This window comes from Patagioenas fasciata, chromosome 7 (genome assembly GCF_037038585.1).
Source record: "Patagioenas fasciata isolate bPatFas1 chromosome 7, bPatFas1.hap1, whole genome shotgun sequence".
In the NCBI taxonomy this organism is placed as follows: Eukaryota; Metazoa; Chordata; class Aves; order Columbiformes; family Columbidae; genus Patagioenas; species Patagioenas fasciata.
Window position 1 is genome coordinate 13,062,781 of NC_092526.1, and position 27,207 is coordinate 13,089,987.

Below are 27,207 nucleotides of genomic sequence, written 5' to 3' on the forward strand. Positions count from 1 at the left end.
AAGAATATTTACTATTTAGGGAAGTCCTTGGACACCTCAGCAAACTTTGTCTTGTTTTTGTGTCCAAGAGCTAAATATAGACTTTGCTCAATCAAGGTCTGAGCAGCAGCAGCTGCTGCTGCTCAGATGTTGTGTGAGCAAAGCTTAATATTTTTAAAAGTATAAAAAAAGTGACACAATAACTCCAGTCATTTTCATTTGAAAGAAGCAGGAGTTTGTCTAACTGCATAGTAACAAATGAAAAAGAAACTACCCTAAAGGCACGTTTATTTGTGCTATTTCTTAGTCTAAAATTAACAGAAACAAGCAGATATAAATAATGCATCTTGAAAACTTCAAGACTCCTAGCACCTCTGTGAAGCTACTTAGATACCCTTCAGGTTACCTTGTTCTTCACCTCATAACACATCAGGATATGACCTGTCGATGCCTGTATTGCATCTGACTCTCTTGGGCTTGACCAAGTGATGATCTATAGGTGCTATGACAATGTCGATATTCTATAATCATAGCAGGATAATAGAAATTTCATCTGACAGTGAATTTATGCTATCTCAGCTGCAAAATATGGCAATACATAATAATATATGCTGACAGCTACCCAGAGTAAAATGCCTTTTTCTCAATGGAAATTTGACCAGGAAGCTTGTGGGTAGAAAGCCCTCTCCTGCAAAACTGATTGGAAGGTTTTTAATGAATCAGAGAAATTAAGGTTCTGTTTCAATTTCTGTGGGTGGATAGACAATAGGATGTGGCCAAACAGGAGCCCTCTCTACCCTTTTAATGTCTCTCCCCAAACTATCAAACATGAGAAGGATTGAAGGGACAGGAAGGTGCCCTGAGAGCAGTGGGCTTAGGAAAATGGTGGGTATGGACGGCCTTGAGGGTGAGGATCAGGATCTGCAATTTGAAATGGAAAAGAAACAGATTTCTCTTTATCAAGTAGGGGAGTTGGGTTAGGAAAGACAGAAGGGTTTAGGACGAGTTAGGGGTGAGTTTAGTCCTTGACACCATCCTCTTGTTCCTTGGTTAAATTACTTTGTCTTCCCCTTCCATCTGGAAAATACTCCACTGACATAAAGGCCACTTTAACATGGAGCACAGGCTGGTGCAAGAGACAGTGCAGAGCTAAAACAATCAGCTGTCCTTCACTTAAAAAAATACAGACTTTAGAGGAACCTGAGCAGTGATTTCACACCCAGGCTCACCGATGTCAGCCGGAGCTGCTAGGACACCCACACGGCTCGACGTGAGTGGGGTCGCTTTCAAAAAACACGGGCAGTTTGGAGGACAGAGGGCAAGTCCCAGTAGAACCGGTCCGGAGCCGGGGGTCCCCCTGCGTCCCGCTGCCGCCTCTCGGGGTACGAGCTGCCCGCGCTGCCCACGGCGCGTTTGCCGTGTGCATCCCACATATCTCCAACTCTGCTCCCGGGGCGACACCACCTCCCTCCGCCGCCCTTCCCTCGGGGGGGCCGTCCCTCCGCCCCGAGGCTGCCCCGGCCCCTGCCCGCCCGGCGGCCGAGGGTGGCGGCGGGGCGGGGCGGGGGAGGGCTCGCCCGGTTCTGGCGGCCCGGCCCGGCCAACCCGCGGCCGCCGGGGCTGAGCCATAAAAGTGCCGGGAGCCGCAGGGGCCGCGGTTCCAGTTGTCCGCAGCCGTGCCCGGCGCGCCTCGGGGTGGGCAGCCCGGCTGGCCGCCTCTTGCCGCCCGGATACCCCAGGGACCGCGCCGGGTCCCCTCCAAGATGCTGTTTTGGCACACGCAGCCGGAGCACTACAACCAGCACTCGACCGGCAGCTACCTGCGGTGAGTCCCCGTCCGCCCCGGGCAGCGGGAGAACCCGGGCGTGCCCGGCGCCCTCGGCACGGTGTTGGGTGAGAGAGGCTGTGTCCTCCGGCCACAAAGCCCAAAGCTCGCTGGGCTGCCCCGCCGGGACCCGAGCTTAGCGCGGCTAACTCTTTCTGGGGGATATGGGCATTTTTTTTGGGCGTGTTTTGGTTGGTTTTTTTTGGGGGGTTGTTTGGTTGTGATGGTTTTTTTGTTTGTTTGTTTTGTTTTAAATAAAGCCGAGTTAGGCAACGATCTGCAGTTTTGTTTTACTGTTACTTTGACGGTTTCCCTCTTCTCAAGGGCTTTAGTAGTGCAGTTTGAAGGAAGAAGGTGAGACAGTGGCAAACCACTGTCAGAAGTCCGTGGAAAACGTCTGTTGGCAAACCAACAGGGCATCCAGTTTTCTCAGGATGGGGTTTCTTTCTCTTCTTTTTGGGATGTTGGGTAAAAAGCTCAGAATTTCACTTTCTGAACTTGTCTAAACCAGCTTTTTCCTGCCTCTACGCAGTTGTGTTTAATTAAATGTGCCTAATTTAAGCACAAGAGCTGCTAAACAATAGTCTGTAACATGTGTAGCACAAACCCGTATTTCCTCCCTCCAAAAGACAACTAAGCAGACAACTTTGGGAGTTTCCTTTCTGCTGGGTGCTTATGAATTATTTTTTTTTTCTGCATATGTAAAGCTGAGGTCTCAGCTGGTGTCAGTTGCTGCTGCCCAGCTGAAATGTGATTTTGCTGAATAGCAGCAGTGGAGAACCTGGCAGTGGCTCAAGAGCATTGCTTTCAAAATGTACCCCCAAATAACTACTGTTGAGAGAACATTGAGTTTGTCTGGCATAGCACTTCAAACACAGATAATACTTCCCATTCAAGGAGACATGCAATCTTAACTATTCCTGCTCCCTATCAGTGTATTTGCAAAGGATTTTTTTTTTTTTTTACCAAATAATAATTTGCTGTTATCAAATGATACAATACTGTGAGATTCTTGCTTTCTGGCAGCTTCTCTACTTCTTCATACAAGGTTCTTCACCTCCTCTTTCTATCCCAGCAAGTCCTTTTAAAAACCACGTACATGGCAAAAGTCTTGTTCTCTCTTGCTTCGTGCTTGCAAATGTGATTGATTTAGGACTATGAGAATGGTTGTAGCAGAAGAGCATCAGCATTGGTACTTGTGTGTACTGTCTCTGTATTAGGGAGCATTTATGGTCCTCAAGCTGCTTCCTTAACTCCATGGATTTGTAGCGCGAGTGCTACAAAATCATCAGTTCTGTATCAGGCTTGAGCCCACAGTTCATATTCCTTTTAATTGGCCAGAAAGTGCATTAATTTATTTTTGCTGGCTTGATGCTAGCTGGAGGGTTAAAGGTACCTGATCTGGCAGATTAGGTAACCTGTTGGTGTTTGAGGAACAAACTTCAGCTTTAGTGATTATCAGCCACTGTGACTGTAGTGTTTTTGACCTGGAACAAAACGCCCTTAAATCAGTTTTATGGCAGCAATGGCCTCAGGTGTTTCAGGGAAGGTCAGTTGAATAAAATGCTTGGGTTTTTCTTTTTTTTAGGGAACTCTAATTCTGGCCAATTCACTCTCCATGGGAATGTGTGAAGACATGCATTTCTAGAGGGACATTTTTCTGCTGAGCTGTGCCTTTCTGGAGGCACTCCATACCCACTGGTAGTGACTTTGCAGAGGAAGCTGAAGTTGTACAATCCTTGAAGCAGCTGTATGGAAAGTTTGTGTCTGTTATACCTTGCAGAGATCGAAGGCGTTTCGCGTATCTGAGGCATCTGTGTAAATTCTGCCATACCACACTGGTATTTGGAGTTACAGCAACACAAGACTACATAATTCTTGTAAATTTTAATATTTTTTTATGGAAACCTGATATATATTTTACTCTCTGTTCTGCCAGCTGACTGAACTCTCAAATAACTTTCTCTCTTCCCAAAACTTAATTTACAACTCTTGAATGAAGAGAATTGATCAAACATTGTGATATTGTGATGGTTAATATACATAGAGCTTAGAAATTCTTGCAAGTCTTGATCTGTCGCTCATGTCCTTCTAAGATCCAAATGCTTTTAATAAGGCAAAATGTTTTAGAAGGGCTTGATCCAAAGCCACGGATAGAACTTGCTATTAGTTCAAATACCGTAGGAATAAAACTGATTAACTTGTGTTGCTTCATCAGTGCTTTAATAGGACAAAGCTTTCCAGAAAACAAATCATGGATTCCTCCATGCTTGTAGTCTTCAGTGATCAGACAGCTGCTGTGGCAAGTGTAGAGGTGTTAAGCGCCTGATGTGAAATAGGATACTCGAATTTCCACTTCCTCTTGCCTAAATTTCTCAACTGTTTCAGCTGAGTAGGTGTACAAATTCCTCCCGCTTAATTGTTAAACCTGGACCAGATTTTGTGCAGTCTTCTCTGCAGAACTTCAGGAGCTTTCAGGCTTTAGAGTTTTTGACCTGTTCTCAACTGTAAAGCAACACACATTCCAATAGCATTGTGCTGAAAAGCATGTTAAGAGCAAGTGTTGGCATCTGGGGTGAGTGAGATGGCTCTGTGGAGCAGTATCGGATCCTCTGTGTGTGTGGAGCGATGCTATCTATTTCAGAAATCTACTGCAGGCATTTCTGTCACTTCATTGCTGTAGTAAATCATCATCACTAAGGAAAAAAAATACATCCTCTCTATGGCTACAGTTAAGCAAGAGCTGTGATTGTGTCACTAGTGCCCGTAAGCAAACAGGGCTAGAAGTCTTCAAGTTGGTGATAATATGAAGGGGGTGGGGTTGGAAGACAGAATGGAAACACAGATGGGTGTTTCTTTTGTCCTGTCTCTATCTGAAGTGGCAGAGTTTGCTCTCTCTGGCGTTATTTTGCCATAAATAGGGAGTATCCGTGTTTCAAGCAGGCACTGCAGCAGTTTGCTATAAACTGCTCCACTGTTTCACTCATGACCTGGGTAGTCTTCAAGGTTGTTGGTGCCATGAGTGAACATAGGGTGATCATTAACTGAACAAGCAAGGAAAAAGTTCTTAATGCTCTTTCCATAGGGAGCATGCCTGTACATGCTGGCAGGTTCCTGAAGAGTTTTTCTTAAAGCTTTTTGTGCCATGGGGTTACTGAAAGCAGCAGAACTGCAGCCTTGGTAACAGTAATCTTGAATCTTCACATATCTGGAGGAAATGGATGAGGAAGAAAATAATCACTTCTTGTTTTGAATTGTCTCTGTGTTCAATATAATCCTCCTAATTTGGAAGGATTTTAATGTCTTAAGTAGGCGGACACAATGATCAGAAATGTTAGTGACATGCGAAAGGCTAATGTGGTTCTTCAGTATCAGACCTGCTGTGATAAGGATGCTTGTTCCTGGTGTCTCATTTTGTACTAATCATTCTGTTGTGTTCTCAGTCTTGCTAATGCCTGTTCTGCTTGGGGATTAGTGTGGGTTGGGATCAGTCTGACACTAAATCAGCAGGCAGGTCAGCAAAAACATCTTGTAAAGGTGTGAGAAGTGGGACTGTGTGTAGGTCCTGGTGAAGCTGCTCCCGAGAACCTGTGTGCATTTGTGAAGGTAGCCCAATGCTGGCTTAAGAGCTATGTAATTCCTTGGGATTGGGTTTATTAGAGTGCAAAGAGATGTTATGAGTGAATTAATCCAGCAGTTCTTTCCATCACTTACCTGAATGTCTCCTTTTTACACCAGACCTGTCTGCTTTTCACCCTTGGTTACTACTTGTATGCATTTTATAATTTGACATTCAACTGTCACGATAAAGTGCCCTGTCTTGCCCCCCCACCCCCCCCCCTTTTTTTTTTCCTGAAAGGCTTTTGTCTGAGAACCCAAGAACTCTTAAAAGAATGTGCTTCCACAAAGATAAAGAATCTATTTTTGATGATTTGTTTCCTCATCAGGAAGACTGCTTAATGGAAAAGTAAATCTGATTTATGTTTCAAAAACATGAGTTCTCAGAAATATTCTGTTTTGCTAATACTATGTTGTTTTCTATCCAGTGCTGACATCCTAGGGGCGGAAGTTGGCTTGTTACATTATACAGGCTAAATTCTTTCTTTTTTTCAGCCATCATAACTCTGTGTTTCTCCAAAGACCATCTCCATCCCCTCAGAGCATGACAATGAAGTGCAGATTGAGGCTAGGATGTTCTGTAAAGTCTTCGTAACTAAGTGTGTGTGAATTACATGTTGCAGAGATGTCCTCGCACTGCCGATCTTCAAGCAGGAAGAGCCGCAGCTGTCGCCCGAGAATGATGCCAAACTGCCACCCTTTCAGTACGTCCTCTGCACAGCTACGTCACCTGCTGTGAAACTGCACGAGGAAACCCTGACCTACCTCAACCAAGGTAGGGTTTGTACTACACTGAAGGGAGGGCATGTTTCCTGGGAACAATTAGTGAGAGACACATCAGATGACATACTTGTGCCTTACTGGGAAGGCAGTGGGATGGGAAAAAGAGGGCTAGAGATGGGGAGGGGGATGGAGGATTATTGTATTTTTTCACATTTATATACCAGATTGTCAACTGATATAAAATAATGAAGTACCACTGATTTAACTGTTGATTGAAGGCAGCATTACAGCATGCACCTGTGGCCAGGTATAGCTTGATTTCAGGCAACTTGAAGTGCAGCCTCCTACCTTCATCTTAGAAGCCAGATTAATTAAGCAGATTGGCAAACTTGGAGAGGGCTCTTAATATTGCCAGTCCCCGAGTGCTGCTGGAGCACATTGCCAGAGGAGGAGCGAGCAGGTATCCAAGGGCTCCTGGATGATCTAGGCAGAGTGTGACATCGCTCCCACTGGCTGGGTGATGTGGCTTTGCTCAGTCCATAACTTGACAAGTTGCTGGGGTTCAGTGCAGCAAGGTCCTCTGTAACTGACCTTGCAGGCTAACTTTTACCCCTGGATAAAAAAATGCTGGGTGTTTCTCTAGGCTTTCCCCCTTGCTTTGGCAGAATTTGTGCAGACACATCTGTGGCTGGAGTTTGGCTGTCACTTTGCAGCCCCTCCCGTGTGTGTCCCAGGGGAATCGGACATCTCCAGGCACAGACCGTGCTAAAACTTACTATGTTTATTTTCTGCCAGGTTTTAAACAAGGGCATTAGCTTAGCAAGACGGTGAAGGCTGTTTGCCCTGTTACTGAGACCCTTTCCTGCTTCAGGACACTGCTCCAGCTCTTTAAGCTTTGTACACAGAGTGTGAAGCTCATTCTGGTGTCTCTTTGGTTGAGTTTCTCTCAATGCTTTTACGAAGCAGACCTCTGGCCTCCCTTGGACCTCAGGTGCTGCTGGCTGTGGGAGCCGTGTTGCTAGCTAGTAGACCCAGGGAACCCCCTCAGAAAGATCAGCCAAATGCTGCAGGCTCTACCCAAGGAGCCAGATGTTTCCTGTCACATAGGCTGGCACTGTGCTGTCTCCCAGGATCAAGACATGCTTGAGGTTTGTGACTGTCTTCCCAGTTTATTCATCCAAATACAGCAGACCCCAGGAGGTGATACAGGGTGTATCAGAGTGAGATAGAGGCGAATCTTCCTGTGAAACACAGTTCTTTCATCTTTCAAAGTAAAAGATTTTCTGTAGTGAGAAGCAGCTGACAACCAAATATTTTAGCATACATGAGGCAGTGCCTATTTTTTTACCTTGGCAGGGCAAAATTAAGGCAAGTCTTTACATAGTATCGTGAGTTTAAAAAAACCCTGTGTGACCAGTGCAGTCTATGTTTTTCTGTGCAAATTAAGATTGTTACTACCTTTGCAGATAGACCATGTTGTTTTAGGCTTTCTCCTGCTTACTGTTGCAAGTTGTCTCCTTCGCCATCTTGACACAGTACTGACCTGCTTCCTTGGCAGGCCACCAGTTCTTTGATATCTTCTGCATCTGCCTGTCATCCCTGAAGGGGGAAGGTGGGATATGGCCTTGCAGAATTCACATGAGGCTGGACACACCTGGAGGAACAAAACAGGGATGAGGCTGGCAGGAGCTATGCAGTGGGGCAGAGCTGGGAAGGGACCACCTTCCCAGAAGCATCCTCACCTCATTTATTTAAGGTCCCAAGCAATTCATCTTCCACTTTACACTGAGATGCTCTGAGTTTCTTGAAAAACTTCTTGGCTCTCTGTATGTAGATGTTTTTTTGTTTGTGTTTTTTTTTTTTTTTTTTCCTTGATCTTGCAATATATCTACTTTAAAACCCATTCTGGTCCACTCCAGCAGGTTGCTTTGGAGTCCATTGGCTGCACTCTTGCTCCCAGCATTGAGCCTTCCAGGTAGCAAGTGCAGACCTCGACCGTAAATTCATTTGACATGTAGTCTACCTTGATAGTAAGTCTTTTGGGTAAAATGCCTTGACTGTCCTTGTTAGGAAAAAGGGACTGGGATCTGCTCCCATGTGGATAAGAGCTGCTGTGAGAAGCTTGTGAGTTCATTGAAGGTAACTACACATATGGGGAGAAGAGGATGCTGGACGCCTTTCAAGCAGCTGTGGTCAGAACTGAAGAGTCTAATTTCTGTTGGTGGGATGTCAGTGGGACATTGCTTGGGGTTAAGAAGAGATGAAGATTTGTCTTGCAATTCCAGAACAAAGAATCAAATTGAATTGACAGATAACCTTCCATTTCACCTAGAGGTTTCTGCTTAGGAACTTCTACACAGAAGGGTATTTGGTCTTTTTCATTATGTATGTGGCAAAAGCACGTTCCTCATGCATTGACCTTCTGAAATAAAAGAGAGTGTTTAAAAGCAGAAATGAAAGTGCTTAAGACAAATTTTGTTTTCCTGTCAGCAGCACTTCTCTGTGGGAACCACTTTTGATTTTTGAGCTATGTAGCTTCCCAGCAGGTACCTGTTGTGTAGGTAGTTTCCACCCCTTCTCTAAATCCAGAGGAGGGTGCTGCAACTCTACTTTAGTCTACTCAATATAAGCCAGGGAATCCCACACTGGTCTCAGTTGTCCTGCCTCAGCTGGAGCTAAGTGCAAGCTAAAGGCTCTGACAGAAGATTAATCCCATTAATAGAATTATGTTGTGTGAGCCTGAGAAGGTATGTGAAGGGGACCTTGAGGCAGCCCAAATCTCTGGACCTACACTCACAGCATGGCGGAGGAGCTGACTGACTGCAGAGCACTGTGACCCAGCTGCAGTGCTGTAGCCATCTCCTGAAGCAATTTAGACCATTTCCTACACCTTATCACCTTATGCTCAATGTAAGTAAAGACACCTCTTGCACCTTACCCTCTTTCTGTGCTTATCATGATCTGGCCAAACACTGTTACATAAAACTTCCCTTCTTCCTTGTATGTTTGACTTTTGTGATGGATTACTTTAGCAAATGGGTAACTTCATTAATGGATGTCTCTCCACTCTGTCTGCTCTGGTGCGGACATCAGTCATAGCTGACGCCTAGTAAGGCAGATACAAAGACACAGTCGCTGTCCCAGCCCCAACAAAGCAATTCACATCCAGTGTGGTTACTCACCCAAATTGTGAGGACTTGGTTTGGGGTTTTCTACTTGCTGAATGACACTTGTCAGTTGCTGTCCACATGTTCCTTCCTGACTTGAGCTCTTCACCACTCAATAACTGACATTTTGTCATCATGAAGTAGCTTTGCTCCCTGCCCTGAAACACTTACTTCACATGTGACTGATGGAAGGTGGTTGGTAAGTGGACTAACTCAGGAGGCAGTCCATGTGCAGAACTGGATAGAAGAAAGGTCAGGTCTGACAGAGCTATGGAGCGGGGAAAGCTGAAAGAACTGAGCGGCAGACTGAAGGCTGAGTTGCATAGCAGAGATAGAAGAGGCTCTAGTAGGGAGATTCAGGTGAGATCTGAAAGGATTTCATATGGGCTAGGAAGAAGGATTGTCCAGTGGTTGTCTTTGTATACTAATGGGAGAGGGCTCCAGGCTTGTGGAGCATAGTGGCTTCTCATGAGCCTTTCCTCTTTGCTGGACCCAGAGAGATGGTCAGTGGCATTGAGGAAGAAAAGGTCTTTGGCCTGGGCTCTCCACAAGGGTGAAGAAAGAAGCTGAGAAGACTCCTGAGCTGGAGACCATCATTTTCAGCAATGGCAGGGGACGAATTTGTGATGGAAGATAAGAGAGTGAGCTTAGCTGTTGTGTTAAGTTGACTTGGGGACATTCAGCAGTGTCAGGCTCCCAAGTTTGTCTGCTCCAGTTCAAAACCATGAGTGCTTGCTGGCTGCAGATCTGGAACTAGCCTGTAAATGAAGTAACTAGAGTCAAATCCTTAGCTTGGTTTCCAAAGACTGACTCATTACACTTGTCTTTCCTGATCTCTTTCCCCCCTGCCTTCCCACATTCCTTGGGAAACTGGAGCCAGAGCCCTGCTAGCCCAAATTCAATGTGATCTTAGTTGCTAATCCATATGGCAGTTCCTACATTGATATCTTTACTGGACCTTGGGAGGATTTACTCATCCAACAGGACAAGGTATAGACTTATTACTGTGGTGTCTTAATACAACTATACCTTCAGTCCACAAAACTGGTAAAAGTGCTGTCCTCACATTAGGAGCTGCTCCTGGCATCCCTCCTTTGACCCGGGATTGCATCTGCCAATAGAGCTGCACTGTCCAGAAGTCTGCAGCACAAACATCGCCTAACGTTTTTGGAACTAGCCTGCCTTTTAGCACTATTTCAGTGTCTCTTGCGGATTGGGATTTTCAGACAAACAATCAGCCAGCAACCATATTACAAACCACTGCTTTAGCAAGAGAGCTTGATGCAGTTGCATATTCCATGGTCTGCAGTAATTTGGGGTGTGGTTTGACCATGGTTGGTTGAAACTGGTTTCAAATATGGGCAGAAATGGGACCAATGAAGATGATTCCAGAAATTGCACCAGGAGGAATGTGGAGGAAACAAGCACTGTACTGTAGATCTGAATGCTAATAAATGTGAGGAAATAAAATCATTCGTTTAAAAAACAAAAAGCCAAAAAACACCAAAACCTGAAAGTCATTGCCCAAGGGAATCAACTTGTAGTGCCAGAACCACATGTGGACTGTGAGCTATTAAAGTAATGATTTTGTTTCATGACCAGCATAGAGTTGGCTCACAGCCTTAGATCTAAATTACTCCAAACAGAGGGTGGTTAAGGTTGATGGCAGAGGGTCACTGCGAGCAAGCTGTGGCACAAATCCAGCCCTGTCTCTCAGTGGTACTTCAGAGTAACTGGCCGTCACCTGCATGTAAAGCTTTCTTGGTCTCTATTCAGCTCTCCAGATCTGTGGTACGTGACTTGTGGTTCTTGGCCATGTGGGGATTTTGGTATACAGCTGGTTAGGGTTGGGAAGGCTGGCCATCTCTGCTTTACAGTGTTGTCCAGGAGTCATCTTTATTGCCAGTCCTAGACAGTTCAGAAAACAAACAAGCCAAAATCTCAAACCATGAGAGAAAACCACTAACATCTGAGAAGACCTGTGATGATATTGGGAGTGTTTCTGTAGAGATGCATAAAGTTAAAGATGGACTTAGTTTGAGCCTGGGTCGCACCTAAATGAGAACCCCAAATTTCAGCCCTCAGGTGCAAAGGCATGTATCCAGTTTCAAGACATGTGTGAATAAACTGGTGCACTTTAAACTGTGCTGCATATAAAATCTGCTGGGTGGTGTCCTGCTACAGCTCACTGCAGATGTTCTGGTTTCTCCTCCAAAGAAAGGTGCAGACAGTACTGGGCAATGACAGCTGAAAAAGACACCTTGAAGCTAATTGCTTGGGTAGGAGATGATATAGTTTACAACAGAAGACAAAAGAGAACCTTTGTCTCCTTTAAAAAGTCTAAAGTTCAGATTTGGCTGTCTAATCTTCTACAGCCAGAGAACCCAGTTTTAAACACTGAGATTTACAGTAAATGAAAAAAAGCTGTTTTGTATTGACGTTAACTCCTACGTAATTGAGTTTTTATGGGGTCACAACTGTCTGAATGTTTGTAGTTTTCCTGGAACAATTCTTTATTTGCCTAAATGAAGTGTAGAGAAGGCTGAGTGACCAGCTCTGCCTGGGTGTGCTTCTAGTTTAATTATAGCTCTGTTTGCGGGGATATTTTTGCTTTGTCTCATGCTAAGGACTGACTCTGTTCATAACTATTGCTGCTGTTACTGACCAGGCCCTTGTTATTTCAAGGAGCTCTGCTGCTGGTGGCCTTTCCTATGTGAACACAGATTGTACCCTTGCCTGAGATCGCAGGCACAACCATGAATTTGTGTCTTTGAGACTGTGACTATGAGGTGCTCCCCGGTGTCTGCCCACCTATGTGTCCTTGATCCCTGACCGTTGTGGTGTGCTGTACTGCTCCTTGACCCCTTTCAACTCTTCCTGGGTTTGAGCGGTTTAAAAAACAGCTAACAAAGCTGGTTTGTCTTTCCTGTTTCTGGCAACTTGGTGGTTTAGTTTCTTGTGGTGCACCTCTTCATCTTTGGAGGAGGAATTTGTCTCCTGCCTGACTTTGAAGACAGCTCTGTGTAGGTTTTGGTGTCTCAGCTGAAGCCGTTAATTATGCTAGCAGCAATTTCCCCATATGTTTGGCAGCTCTGTCTTCACTTGGCAGCCCAGGATAAACAACCCTGTCTCCAAACCACACCATCCCTCAGCTCACTATGAATCTTACTTCAGATGACAGGGCACCTCTGCATAAGTAGAGCATCTGACTTCTGTTGTCCCTAGGAAGCTTGCATCTCAGTTGTCTTTTAACCAAGAGGCTGTTTTCTATTCTTTCCGTAATCCTTTCTTCTGTTGCTAACATCTGGATGAAATTCAAATGGGACTGTGAACTTGCTGGATTGTATCCTGTGCACAACTCCTACTGGAAGCCCTTAGACTGCATTTGGTTCTTCCACTTCTATAAATCTTCAATATCTGTGAGGGAAGTGCTCAGTAGTTCCTCTGAGAGTAATGAGAAGTAAGAGAATATCTGTAATTTTTTTTTCCTATGTTTCATGTTACTTGTTTACTTTCTCCCATTATCCATATCTACTCTGAGATTCCTGTAATTATGATAGTGAAGTTTTTGTCTGTGGCTTTACAGCATTTGGTGCTTGTATCGATGTACCTATCAATCTGAGAAGATCTGGAAATTTTCGAATTAGCTTTCTTTAGTTTTGCAGTGTCCTAAATGACCACTTTTTAGGTAACATTAAGAAGCTTGAGAAATACTGTAGATTTTACTTGACTAGCTGTTTTTATAGGGATAATATATGGTTCTTTTCTTTCTAAAGAGGCTGGGAAAAACACCTCTTTTCTCCCCTTTGCTTCCTACCAAGCATTTATTATGTATTGCTGAAACTAGACAGAAAGTACCTGAGTAGTGAAATTCCTCGTCCCAGTTTGGTGCCACGCTTGCCACTGGTGTCGAAGGTGCAGTCTGCTTTGATGGGATGGTTGCCAGACACATCTTCTCCCCTGTTCTGTGGTAGGCACTGGGTAGCCACATGTGGGAGTGGGACTTGATTTCTTCCAGTTTCTTACTGCAGAAATGTGGCGAAGGAAGTAACTTACCTGAGGGCATCTGAGGGAGCTGCTGGGTGGGGTCAGGAGTCATAGCCGGCTCTTCTGCATCCCTCTTCAGCACCCTTACCTGGGACCATTCTTCTTAGTTATCTGAAACTCAAGTAAATATTACACACAAAGCTACTCTTACAGAGCTATAAAACTTGTTGTCCGAATTGACTTAGAACAGGTTGAAACCAGAAAAAGCCTGTATATTTTACTTACACAGGGGAGCCTGAGGTTTTGTGAGCTGGACAGATGTGACTAAGATAGTCCTGGGTGTTTCAAGTACACGCTAGAGAAGTGGAAATACAGGAATAAATTGTTTTCTCAGGGCATATATTTTTTCAGCTTTCCATTAGAAGACTGTAACTTTTTCACTGATTAATTTGTATTAAAAATCAAAGTTTATACCGTGGCATAGATTAGGCAGGATCCAACAAACTGGATGAGGTCTATGCAAGAGAAGTCTAAGTCCATACAGTGTAATTAGCAATTTTGTGTTTGCTGGTTTTGTGTCCTTGATTCAAAGTTAGATTGTAGTGTTGGAGGAATTAAATGTACATCCCTCTCTTTTGAGTGGAAACCACTGTAAGTGTGGAGTGTTTCTGTTAGTGCCTGTTAGCTATGAAGTGTCACCACTGTAAAATTAGACAATCTTCAAAAGTCTGGGAAGAGTAGGGCTTTGCCAAATGTTCTTATAGTAAATGAGCACTGAAATTTTCTTCCAGCAAGTTTGACTCCAAGGCATGTGTTTGCCTTTCCCACAAGAAAGAGGTAGGGAAAGAGAAAGAAGGGGACAAAGAACCCCCCTGGAGTTGGGGGCAGATTGTAAAAGGAGGAAAAACATAAGAGACACAGTGACAGTGAAGCTCTATGGTGTGGCAGCAGAATTAGTACTTGAATTTTTCTCCTGCGTTCCTGCAGTCTTGCTGTCCTGGTGGTAGTGGCAAGTAGGACAAGTGTCTCTGGTGTTGGACTCAGATGGGTACTGAAACAGAGCTAAGGTAGCTTTTCTGCAAAGCGAAACAGGCAGGTGAAGGTTAAGACTGTGATTAATGAAGCAAGGCATGTTTAAATTGTGTTTCTTATTGCCACAGTATAAGAAAGCTTGAAAGGAGACCACACGAAACAGGAGTACTTGAGCATTGGTCATGACTGAGGAGCGTGATGTCTGCACACTGAATACCAGAAATTGGGAAGATATGGCCAGGAAAGGGCTGGTTGTATTCACCCTGCCCCATCTCTGAGCGCATATAACTGGGTGCTGTGTTGGAGATGCAGGGTGGGATGAGCCTGAAGTGTCAGGATGACTCTTGTATTCCTTCTGCATTTCCCAGCCCACAGTTGGTCCTCCTTTGTAGGATTTCTATATTCCTAGCAGAGTGGGAGCTTTGAGGGTGGCCTATTGTGTAGCTGCTGAATTCATAATATCCACTGGATAAACATCTCCTACAGCATCTTGTCAAATCAGGCTGAAGTCAGCAGCTGCAGAATATCCACTGCTGTTTGTGGCCTGGGGAGGGAGGGTCCTGCAGAATGGGACACTTCAGCAAGTCTTCTGCTAAGTTTTATTTTTGCTTTTGTCTGGCTAAAAAGGTGTGGGCAATCAAGCAGGCAAGTTCAGATGCCAGCTCTGCCACTCTTGCCTGTTCATCCTTGGGGTTCATTAATCTTTCTTGTTAGAAAAATCTTTGTGTGTGCCTGATGCTGTGAATAGTTGCACTTGGCTGTTTAAAAGGTGATTCTCCTGCCTGCTGGATGTGCTTTGGTTTGGGAGGATAAATACTTTCTATTTTTTTTTTTTTTCCTCCCTGTTCTTCTGTGTGCTGCATTTGACTGTCAGCATTCCTTTGCCGTTATCTGTGCACTATTTAGGATGTCCATATAAAGTTGCTAAATGGAATTTTTATTGGCCAGCTTGGCTTAATAATCAAACAGTTTCCAAGCTGGTTCTCTCTGGTGCTGTGTGGATCCATTCTGAGAAAGAAGACTTGCAGTTGGTTGTGGTTTTTTTGTTGTATTTTTTTTTTTCCTTCTTTCTGCAGACTTTTGTTGAGGATATTGCTAAGTCTAAGGTTAGGGTTTCATTAATTGCTGGAAAGGGTAAACAGACTACTTGGGTAGATTAAGTAAGACCTGAGTCATATTGGTCTGGAACATCAGCATCCTAATTGGAAATTAGTGTATCGTATCGGCGCATCGTGCAGAAAACCACAAAATGCGTAGTGCGAGTGGCCCTTGAAATGCACACCAAAACAAAAAAGCGCAAGCAGGATATTGTGGTTGTATAGCAAATAATCTTTGAACAAAGTGCGACTTTGAGCTTGAAATAATAATAATATTTTATAGTTAGAAACTGCCTAAAATTCCTGACGGCTGACTAAAGTTCAACAATGGAAATCAGCTAAGTTATGGCTTGTACCTTTTGAGTGTGTGAAAGTGTTCCTGTGTTGAACTAAACTATTCTTCATCTGTATCAAGTTGTTGACTTTCAGTTCTTTTGTCCCCAAACTAAGTGGTCATGCCTGCATTTAATGTTTGTTAATTACTGAAGACAATAAAAGTTAAAAAAGCAAACAGTCTATAAATCCTCTTTAAGATAGATGCAATTGCTTTATGAATCACCAAGCAGGAACCCTCTGGACCTGGGTGGTTACTACTTTGCTGGATACTACTCTTGTTTGTAAAGCAGAATTGCTCAAACTCTAGCCTAGGAGGAGATTGCGTAAATTTGCTGTTGCTCAGGGAATGTCTGTTCAAAATACAAATTACAGTGTATCATCACCCACCCAGGTTTTTATTGGTAGCCCTGATGCTTTCAGTGAAGTTGTGAGACAAACTGCATCTCAGGAATTTACTGTAATTTTCTAAATATTTCTTACTGTTCTGTTCTCTGCCTGAAGTAGAGAAGAAGGGCTGTGGCAAACTCTGTGTGAGGGGAGCACTGGGGCTGCTTTGGCCTCAGCTATGCTGGGGATTTGCTTGCAAAATGTCGTCTTTGTTGCAGGTAGTGACAGAGATGCTTACATGCCTGGGCCCAGTATTACAACATGACCAAAGAGCAGGCTGGCCACCAACTTTGAAGCAATCTTGAACCTGTGTTATCTGTGGTGGTGCAGCTATGGCCAATGTTGAGAGCATGGAAGGAAAAGGGTTTTGACAACGTGCTGGCCTTTAGCACTGGGTTTAAGACTAACAATCGGCAATGTCAAATATCATCCTGGTAAAGCGGGACTGCTCCTAAAACTGCAACTGCTGCTCTCCAGTGCCACAGGTGTTTTTAAACCCTTGTCAACTGAGAACCAGGTACTGCCCTTGATGAAGTCAGAACATCCAGTCAAATCATTGCAGAGTCTCAGCATCCAGTACCCTCTTCCCCTGTCTCCAGCTTTATTATCAAACATTGACTTGGAAAGATGTAGTCTAACCTGTATTAATCTGAGTTTCCCTCTGAGACAAATAGACAGCTCCCCTGTGCTGAGTTTTTCTATATTTCAGCTGTATGTCTTTGGCTTAGCTAATTGCTGTCTGTCTTGAGAACTGGGACTGCAGTTTGTTTTAGTCACACTTGCAGCTACATTATTTACAAATTTAGATACCTTAGTAAGAATGATCTGTTACTGATCCAGTTTTAGCAGAAAACTGTTAGTCTGTGCCTGCTAGTGCTGGTGAGTCAGTGATGCAGGGTTCATAGGTGATCTTATGTACCAGTCTTGAGTGACTTCTTTGCACTCTTTGACACCAGGGGGAGTTCAGCATTTTTTGCCTTTGGTCACTATTATTTGCTTTATTTTACAAAAGGATCTTGTTTTCTGACATTCAAGTACTGTTTCTTTAGGGCTTTTTTTTTTTTTCCCCCTTCAACTGTTTTCAGGAGTATTGCTGGTAGTGATGGTGGAAAACATTGGATAAACAAGGCTTGGAAGATGTTTTTCAAGGAAAAAAAAAAATCCGAGTAGTTTGGTGCTATAAAAGTACAAGTATCTGAATGCTGTCTGTGCTATACCAATGAATAATCACTAGCCACAAAGGAATGAATTTGCTGGAATAGATTTAGGGAGAATGACTTTTTCAGAATCAATAGCAAAACATTTATGTATGAAGGAATTGTGAGGAATTAGGATGAAATTCTCACTGTCAGAGTTTCACAGGGAGGAAAATAAACTCCATGTTTCCTGAAGCCTGGCTGGGAGCAGTCGTGTTTTGATAACAGTTCTGTGTAGTAACTGGAGTTAAACATTCAGAGGTCAAGGGGAAAGCAGTTAGCATAAAATACCATTTTGACTGAGGTTTTTCATGGCGTAAATTGTGTTCCAGGGCTTACATCAGATGACCTGTATATCTTTAATCAAAGCATTTTATTTCCCCTTTGGCTTTCCATTTAATATTAACTCTGTCTTCACCAGAGTTTCTGTTCTATCAGTGGGCAGAATCTGTTTGTACCTCCATCCAAGCTTAATCTCTCCTGTCAGGAGATGTGTGGTGCTCGCTGTCTGCCAGGTTGCACTATTGTTCCTGTCCCATGTGAGTGGTTGCAAGGTGCATGCTGCAGAATTTTTGGCTGCTCGATGCTAGTTCGAAAGTAACGTGGCCTATTTTTTAATGCCCATTGTTTTCTTTTGTCTTGTTGGAACTACAAATAAGCAAATCAGACTGACTAAAGAGTAGGAGTGTATCGGTGAATGAAGGTACCCCAAAAGCCTGCTCATTCCTGAGATGCTCACTGAATGGGGGCAGTGCTTCTGGTTCTACTATTGCTTTCTTCTGTAATTTCTTTCCCTGTTATCCCATCTGAGTACAGTCACAGATATATTTTACTGTTACTTGGATGTTCATGGTCTCAAAACCTAAATTAATCTTCTGTAATGATTAATTAACCTTATATTTGCATGGGAATGAACTGTCAAAGTGCAAGAGATGGCTGACTGTGTAAATTTGTTTGAGGCAATGAACTGTATCACTCTATAGCTGATGAAATCTATCCCCAAACGGAGTCATTGAGCAGCCAACTACTTCATACAACATACATACACATATACATGGGTACATAGTACAACATATGGGGCACTTAGGGACCTGGTTGAGTGGTGGACTTGGTAGTGCTAAATTAACGGTTGGACTTGGTGATCGTAAGGGTCTTTCCCAACCTAAATTATTCTATGAGAGAAAACCAGTTTTGTGATCCTAAGCCTGATCTTTTAATGTCAATGCAACAGTATTGGTTACATGGGGAGATATGTATGTCTCTCTAAAAACTACCAAGTGAACACTATTAATGTGTATCAGCAGGAACATTAGAAAGTCTCTTGAGTTAATGTGTGGAAGACCTCAATTTCAGGACTGTTTACAAAATACACTGTTGTTGTCCATCAGTCTTCAGAGGAAGATCACTGTTGTAATTTTGGTTTACTTATATGCAAAGAGATGCGTTAAAACCTATGCATGTTTCCAGTGCTTAATTTGGTACTTCATACAGTTTATTCTCTCCTCTCCCTGTGCCCTCCTCCTGGCAGCCAGCTGAATAGGCACGATTATCTTATCTATGTGCTCTAGTGATACAGTCTGTACTCACGTGGGCAACCGGAAGAGCTGGGATTTACAAAAGTGAATCTGCCTGAAACATAGTGCCCTTCTGACACATCTGCTGTGATAAGTCTTCTATTTCCAGACCCAGAAATGTACCATTTTTTTTTGTCTCTGCTGGTAAAAACTGCTTAGAGGGGGATATACCTGCTTTGCAGTTTTCTGCAGGGCGAGTTCTGTGGAGATACTGGTTGAGCCAGCAAACCCAAACTGATCTCCTCTGTGCCTGCCTTGTCATATCCTGTACATTTTTCAGTAAAAGGGAGGACAGCAAGATGAACAAGAAAAACTAGCTGTAAAGTGTCTATGTGCTCCATTAATCCTCATGATCCTGTCCTACCTGTGTACTGGCTGCAGTTTGATTGTAAATTTTTGATGCTATACAGTGAGCTTTTGTGCTGTCTTAGGCATTTGTGCATAAGGTATTGAGATACCAGTCTCCTTTGTCTGCTGTCAGCCTTGGAGAGAGATGTTATTTCATAAACTTGTTAGCTAAATTCTACTGAACTGACTAAATTTCTTATGTTGGGGTAGGGGGAGAGTGGTGAGGTGCTGGAGTATGAATTCCCTTCCTGGATTTTGTCCTTGCATATGCTGTTATACCCATTGCTACTTCCACACATATCTGGAGAAGTATTTATGCCCTGGGCAGCCACCTTCAAGTCCTTATGGAACAAATCTTGTATTTCTGATTCAGCGAAACACCTTACAGGCCTGACTGCTCTCTGAAGAAGGCAAGATTTTGCCCAGGTTGCTGTCCTCAGCAGAATAGTGCCTAGACCTGTTGTGCCAGCAGCTCTTGACACAACTGTTGCTTCAGGAGAAGAGACAGACAAAGGCATAGCTCTTTACAGCCAAGTAACATAGGGGGACAGCTGCCTTGATCACCTTGGTGCCTTTTTGAAGTGTGCCCCAGGGGACAGACTATGACTGGTGACCTGAGAGTTTTTAGCTGCCAAAACACCAACCTTCCCCTCAGATTTCTGCTGTGCTTTAGTGCCTACTCGATTACTGGGGCAAATGCATTATATTACCAAAAATGAACCTTCCCATATCAAACGTATGCTTTATTAGCCACATGAATGCCAGCATGACTCTCTCATTGCTACAACATATTAAACACCTTGGAAATGTTTCCTTAAACTCTAGGTCAGTCTTATGAAATCCGTCTACTTGAGAATAGGAAATTGGGAGAGTTTCAAGATTTAAACACAAAATATGTGAAGGTAAGGAGAAATATAGATTTCTTTTCTTCCTGCTACTACATACAGCCTCTAATGCAGGGCTTGACCTTGCTCACACTGAGACAATGGAAAATACTTTGCCATTGTTTTTAATGGGAGCAGAGCTGCTGGAGTTTCAGTGCTAGTTTCATGGGACTATGCAGCTTGGCTTTGCAGGGCTTCAGGGGAACCTTTACTCTGTTTTTTATCATGACCTCAGAGTTTCACCGTGAATATTGGGTTCGGGGGAATCCCAAAGTTCAGAGGTGAACGTGGTCAAAACTTCTGAGAGGCAGACTGGTCTCCCTTCTTAACCCCAGTAACACGCCTGGGTGGTTACATGTGTTTACATCATTCTGCCATGCAGATTCTGCATAGCTCCAGTTTACTTTGGCAGTGGGCATAATGATGAACATATAGAACTGGATTGTCTGATTTTTGGGATTTTCATTGTTGTTGTTGCCCCCCTCCTAAACCAGTTCAAATTCACAAACTTTGGTCTGGACCTTAGTTCTGGATCCAGCCTTCAAACCTTTCTCTCCCCAATTCTTGACTGTTCTGCCTCAGGATTTCTCTTGAAGTGGGGACTAGTTGCAAAATTTGGATTCCAATCTGGATTTCCACTGTTATTCAAGTTTAGACAGTTCCCTATTTGCTTTTTGACCCATATCTGGAAGCATGTGGATTGGGATTCCAATTTTGCAGGTGTTCCCACTGTGGCTTGCTTGCTTTTTGGAGCTAGGGTTTGATTTGGGTGTTTTCTCGGGTTCATCCACAAAAATTGCTCGCTCATTTGATACAGAAGTTCCCAGCAGAAGCATCAACTTGAGAAACTGGGATGTAGGGGGACATTAACTCATGCAAGTGTAGCACTCTGGATATACAAAAGGATATATTAGTTAGGAGTAATTTGGACTTGTCTGCCCTGGGGATTGCACTTATTCCAGCCTTTTTTCTCTGGTTGTTGACATGGCTGCACCACTGCAGACCAGAGATGAAAATTCTCCTGTTACAGAAGCTTTCCTATTCTCCTTTTGTTTAACTACACTGGGGCAAATCCAATGACTGGCTGTTAATGGCTGGAATCAAGTTTAATTCCCACTGACAATGTGTCTGGGCATGTCAGCTCTGCTGGTGCAGGGGCAGGTGAGCTGGCTTTCACATTTGCCGGTCGGAGTGGGATATACTGGGGTTGGGGCGTGGTACAGACACATTAAATATTACCCTCATGTGAGCCATATTGGGTGTGGAGGCAGTATAGTGATGCTTACATAGTATGACACCTAAGATTAGGTGGATATTGCTATAGTGCTTCCAGACTGCATCCCAGAAAGCTGTACAGGGCTGCGTTGTACAGTGTAGAAGTGCCCTGTGAAAGGAACATGTGGTGGTCTCTCACTCAGGGGTCCCTTAGGAATTTGATAAAACGTGATGGGTCTCTTAGGTGGTCCTTCTACTCTCTTCATTAATGGGGGTGAGAAACATAACAAATCAGCTTTTGCTTCTGTGCTGGAAGACCAAAGTCATCTTAAGGGCCTCTGGATCACGTTGTTCATCTTACTGTCTTTTCTTAACAGAGCATAATTCGTGTAGTTTTCCATGATCGACGCCTGCAGTACACAGAGCATCAGCAGCTTGAGGGCTGGAGGTGGAGTCGACCTGGGGACCGTATCCTTGATATAGGTGAGATTATTTCATTATGGTTCCTGTGCAGTGTTTGGAAGTGAGATGCTGAATGATGTATGGAGTGTTTGCATGTGTGTTTAGCTTTTTATGAAAGCTAAACTTTCTGCTCTCTTATGAATCCTGTATGTCCTTGGGTGGGAAGGAGATCTAGCACTATATGTCCCAAATAGATGTAGTATTGGTGGCTTGGCTTTTCACATGCATGTGGTAATTGTATGGAAATGCTTTCTCTTCTTCAATTTAATATTTTTAAAATTTTAGGGGTTTTCTTCTACAGATATTCCACTGTCGGTTGGTATCTTGGATCCCAGGGCCAGCCCAACCCAGTTGAATACTGTTGAATTTCTGTGGGATCCATCGAAGAGAGCCTCAGCATTCATTCAGGTAAGAGAGAAGTTATATTCCTGTGGTAAATACGATGGTGAGAGATCCTATAAAGACCTACAGAGTTAAGGCAAACAGGACATGAAGAAAGATGCTTATGATAATATACTAACTCAAGTGACAATCATGCATAATAATTTGTAGGATACTTGCTGAACCAGCTTGATAGCTACTTGCTAATTTTGGAGTACTAGCTGCTATGACTAGAATTTTAGCTTTTTTCTTTAGTTGAAGTTGCTTTCTAGACATGGATTTTGTCTGGAGGAAACTGTTCACAACCTGTTAATTTTGCTTGCTTTTCTCTTTAATTGGAGTTTGGGATGAGAAACTCTCGTGATGTGTTTTTAATCTGTATGTGGATTTTACTTAAGTCAAAGGATGTTTTTCCTGACACCCTGCTCCTTTCCATGCTGCTTGTTCTTTGAATTGTTTTGTCCCGAGGAACAGAGATGAAAACATATGAACTCTTTTGCCACTCTTAGTTTCTCAGGTGGAGCCAACACCTCATGTTCAGGCAAAATCTGCAATTCAGATTTGCGCAGCTTCCAACTGTCTCCAGAGATGAGCACAGCTTTTGTTTTGCCAGGTACATTGCATCAGCACAGAATTTACTCCAAGGAAACATGGAGGAGAGAAAGGGGTGCCCTTCCGAGTGCAAATCGACACCTTTAAGCAGAATGAAAATGGTGAATACACAGAACACTTGCATTCTGCAAGCTGCCAGATCAAAGTGTTCAAGGTATGACGTAGTTTTGGTTTTGTTGTCCACTAGATTAAGACACAAGAACGTGCAGTTTTTAAGTTGTGTAGGAATGATGCAAGTAATGGAGTAAAGAACAGACTTTTAACTGAGTATGCTTAAGATCTTAAACAGGACTCTTGCACACAAAGTGTCATGAACACTGAACTCTACACAGCGATTCTAGTTAAATTCAAATGACCCAAGTGCTGCACCAAGTCTTATGCCAGTCCATTGTGCCTTGAACACTATGTAAACACTGATATATTTAGGGTATCCACTGTGTTCTAGTGCTCCTAAACAATCAAGACATCATGGCATCTCTGATTTCTTTAATTCAATCATCCACGAACAATGGGAGTATATCTTGGAGATTTTAAATACCCTTTGCTTGTCGCAGTGAAGTTCTCCATGCTACCTAGGGGAGAGAAAGATTCAAGGAGAAAGCATTTCTGAGGCTCATAATGTGGGCATGGCAGACCTGTAGCCACTTAACAACAAGCTTTTCATAGACCTGTTTCCTCAAAGGTTCTAGAGCTACAGTGATCAGTGTCTTTCTGGTTCCTGGAGAGATGGTACAAAGAGCAACTGTGAGGGGCTCGTGATCTGAAATAGTTGGTATCAAATCTCAGGACTGTGGTCAGCCTATTTTGGAATTGCAATACAATTAATGAGATATGTTACAGTAGCGATGCTTGACCGATTTATTTTTTTTTGCCTAGAAAATGCAGATCTGATCTTGTTCCATAGGCAGAGTCTCCAAAAATCTTAAGGAGAGTTTTGTGAACAGATTAGAAAAAAAATGAAATAAATCTGTTGGCCTCTGTCTCCAAACTTGTAATACTTGGCATAAGGGAAAGCTTGTGCTTGTGCTTATAGCCTAAAGGAGCAGACAGAAAACAGAAGACTGACAGGGAAAAAATGGAGAAGAAGACCACCCAAGAGAAGGAAAAGTATCAGCCTTCCTATGAGACAACTATTCTCACAGAGGTAAAGTGTTTTAGACATGTCATACTACTTCAGCATGTTGGGAGACAGATTTGAGAGAAAATGCAGTCTGAGTCCTGGAGATTGTCTTGTGGAAACACGTATGCCCAGATCTGATTCAAATTGAGAGTGAAGTCATAAAATGTCTCTCACTCTTGAAGTTTATAAAAGATTCCAGTTTCTTATGTTTCAGGGTATAAACCAACCTGTAACAGCCTAGCTTTAAAAGAAACATTTTCTCTATCTTCTACTGTGCTCCTGGGTACTTGTTGTGGCACTTAGATGCCAGCTATATGAGGTATTTTCTTCAGAACTGTCTGTCAAAAGCTTATGTTGGAGATGGGGCACTAGAACAGATGAATAGGCTGTCTGATTGAATTAGTATTCTGTTTTTCCGTGAATGTGCCTATGAAGCTACTATTACATCCAAGATCTTGGAAGATTCTGGCTTGTCTTCTAGGAATTTCTTGAATGTCTTATATTCTGATACATCTGATGTAGAGATGTATGTGTTTCTACCCGTCCCTGTCATTACTAAGATGTATACATAAGCTCACCCAAGCTGCAGAATTACTAAACAACAGGACTTAAGGCAGTGGTTTTAAAGTGCTGTTTTGTCTCCCTATGGGAATGTCTTGTCATTTGACTTATCTTGTTTTTTTTGAAGTGGCTTGCCGGCCTTCTAAAAATGAGGGTTTATTCCTAATTTAAATCAAACTTCCTGTTTGTGAGATCCAGTCCCTCCCACTCAATTTTCCTCACATTGCCAGGAGCGACCAGCATGTCTTCTAATTCACCGTGGTGGTTGTTCATGAGGCTCTTGTGTATACAGACCTAATTCTACTGAGTTGGCAGATCCCAAACTCTCCCTGTGAGCTCTGATGTACTTTGACATATTGCATGGGGAAATGCAGGTTGCCAAAGAGTTAAATATTTGCTAGCATTTGCAAACACCAAAGCTACATTTGTCGTCTTTTTATCATTGCAAACAAGGATACTACAGAGATTCAGAACAGAGTCACCAATTCTAGCTGGGTTTCTCTGGTTTTATACTACTGTAACAGAATATGAAGTTTGACCTATATTTGTGAAGGTTTTCAGTAGCTTTGTGTCTATCTTAAATTTTCTCCATGTAATACCCATTTATAACTTGAGCTCTTCAACTAATAGCCAGAGGTTTTAGCAGACTGGTTCAAATTCTGCTCTTTCACTGGTATAAACCTGAAGAAATGCCACTGGAGTGTATTTGTCACTCTTGCCTGGATTTAATTAGGGATTTATAATTGAGACCAGGGGTATTTCTCTATCATTGCTGCCTTCAGTCTGAGTTGACTTATTGGCGCTGCTCTGACTTACAGCTGTGCACACTTAGGCCCAGTGTTATTTGGGGACAGGCTTTGTGAAGTGGGAGATATGTGGAATGCACAACTGGAATCAATCTGGCCCCCTGACAGCCCGCTTGGAGAGCAACGTAGAAAATCCATGGCCCATCTCCTCCTCCCAGCAGGATTGATGAGCTGAAGTTAGTGGCGTGGCAACAGCATGAATGTGGTATGAGAGGAGAATCTAATCCTTTATATTTCCATCCTTATGAAAGTATCTCCGCTGCCTTTCTTCCAACAGTGTTCTCCCTGGCCAGATGTGCCTTATCAAATGAACAATGCTCCATCTCCAAGCTACAACAGTTCTCCCAACAGCTTCAACCTTGGAGATGGGTATGTAACAAATAAATGCTTTATCTTTCCTGTTGATATTGTAGCCTTCGCGTGCATGTGTTTTGTGTGTCCACGCATTTCATACCCTGGAAGAAGAGATCAAGGACCATCCTTCCTAGAAAGGGGAAAACATTTCCCACAAAGCCTTCTAAGACCTTCCATCCAGGAATTCCTTGTAATGCAGAAAACTGATTGTATGATGTCTGCTGCTTATGTGGTGGCTGGGAGATGAGCATCAGACGACCACCGGGGCAATTCTTGCCATGAATTTCCCTTTTTACTCTTCTGTGGGGATCAGACAACACACCATGTCCTGTGCCAGTAATTCCCAGTATCTTCTGACAAGGGTGTTAGAGGCTTTCAGCCATCAACATCTCTTCAGAGTTGGTATTCCTTCCTTCCTTTCTGTCTTGAGATAGTTAGGGGTGCTGAATTCCCAGTTGAATGGGATATAAAGAAATTCTGTCTGGGGCAAACCAGCCTAGGTTTTGAGAAACCGTTCCAGTAGAAAGGGCTAATGGGAGACATGTTTAATTCATTAATATAGCCATCATAAAGAAACAGTCTCAGTGGTCCTGAAACTACCAGGATGATGATAGCTGAAGACAGAAATGCGCAGCAGGGTCCCTCAGTACTTCTGAATCCTTCCTGCAACACACTTTTCCCTAGTAATTTGGCATAGGCCTTTCTTTTCATCCTCTAGGACTCTGCAGCCTTGTTGCCTTCCTGCACAGTTTATTAATTAATCCATGTTGTATTATGAATTTTCAATGAGTGACCTCAACCTATGAATAAGGACAAACACTGAAATGGCAAAAATTTTTGTTAGTAGAGAGATCTGTTGAACATTTGCTTCCAGTGGTAGATTATTGACTCTTTGGGAAAATACTTAATGTGTTGAAGTACTGTCTATATTTTAGGAGGGTTTAGCAGAAATGTGGTTTTGTCTAATACAGTTAAATTGCAATTTACTGTGTTTAAAATAACACCAGGGTTGAATTATAAGGTACTTTATTTGATTTTTGTGAAGAATCACTATTAGACAGTGGATTTAGTTAGGGATTTCTGGGTCATGGAAATGTTGAGTTCAGCTACCCTGTAGGTCACAACTTCCTTACTTAGATGATGTCACATATTGAATCACCTGTATAGAAAAGCTTGAATGAGATCAGTAAACTGAGTTCTTCTCTGTGTTGAGTAGGACCTCAACTGACCAACAAAAGGCTCAAGTAGAGATTTTTTTTTTTTCTTTTTTACTCAGTCCAGATTTTGGACACCTTTTCAAAAATCTGATAGAGAAAAAAAGCCAAGTTGGTATGTAATTTCTGACAGTTGAGTTAAATGGAGGAGGGGGAAGAGGATGGACACTGCAATGTAAAATTTAAAATAATTTTTTTTTTTCTTCCAACTTTATATAATTTTTTTTTTAGCAACAGTTCTCCAACCCACCAAGTGGAGCTCCTGCCTCCCAGCAATGATGTAAGTACTTGAGATCATGTTAATGTGGTGCTTTTCTTTTTTAGGACAC

At 43.0% G+C, this 27,207-nt stretch overlaps 1 protein-coding gene across 1 annotated transcript in view; it reads left to right on the plus strand.

Annotated features, from left to right (window-relative positions):
* Positions 1 to 1,622: 1,622 nt before the first annotated feature.
* The window catches only part of TFCP2L1 (transcription factor CP2 like 1), a 36,333-nt gene continuing 10,748 nt past the window's right edge, over positions 1,623 to 27,207 (plus strand). Inside the window, exons 1-9 of the mRNA XM_065840978.2 lie at positions 1,623 to 1,804; positions 6,046 to 6,197; positions 20,095 to 20,171; positions 21,746 to 21,851; positions 22,132 to 22,238; positions 22,825 to 22,977; positions 23,857 to 23,967; positions 25,588 to 25,679; positions 27,110 to 27,158. Of these exons, the coding sequence (XP_065697050.1) occupies positions 1,743 to 1,804; positions 6,046 to 6,197; positions 20,095 to 20,171; positions 21,746 to 21,851; positions 22,132 to 22,238; positions 22,825 to 22,977; positions 23,857 to 23,967; positions 25,588 to 25,679; positions 27,110 to 27,158 (909 nt within the window). The 5' untranslated portion in view covers positions 1,623 to 1,742. The remainder of the gene's footprint in view (positions 1,805 to 6,045; positions 6,198 to 20,094; positions 20,172 to 21,745; positions 21,852 to 22,131; positions 22,239 to 22,824; positions 22,978 to 23,856; positions 23,968 to 25,587; positions 25,680 to 27,109; positions 27,159 to 27,207) is intronic.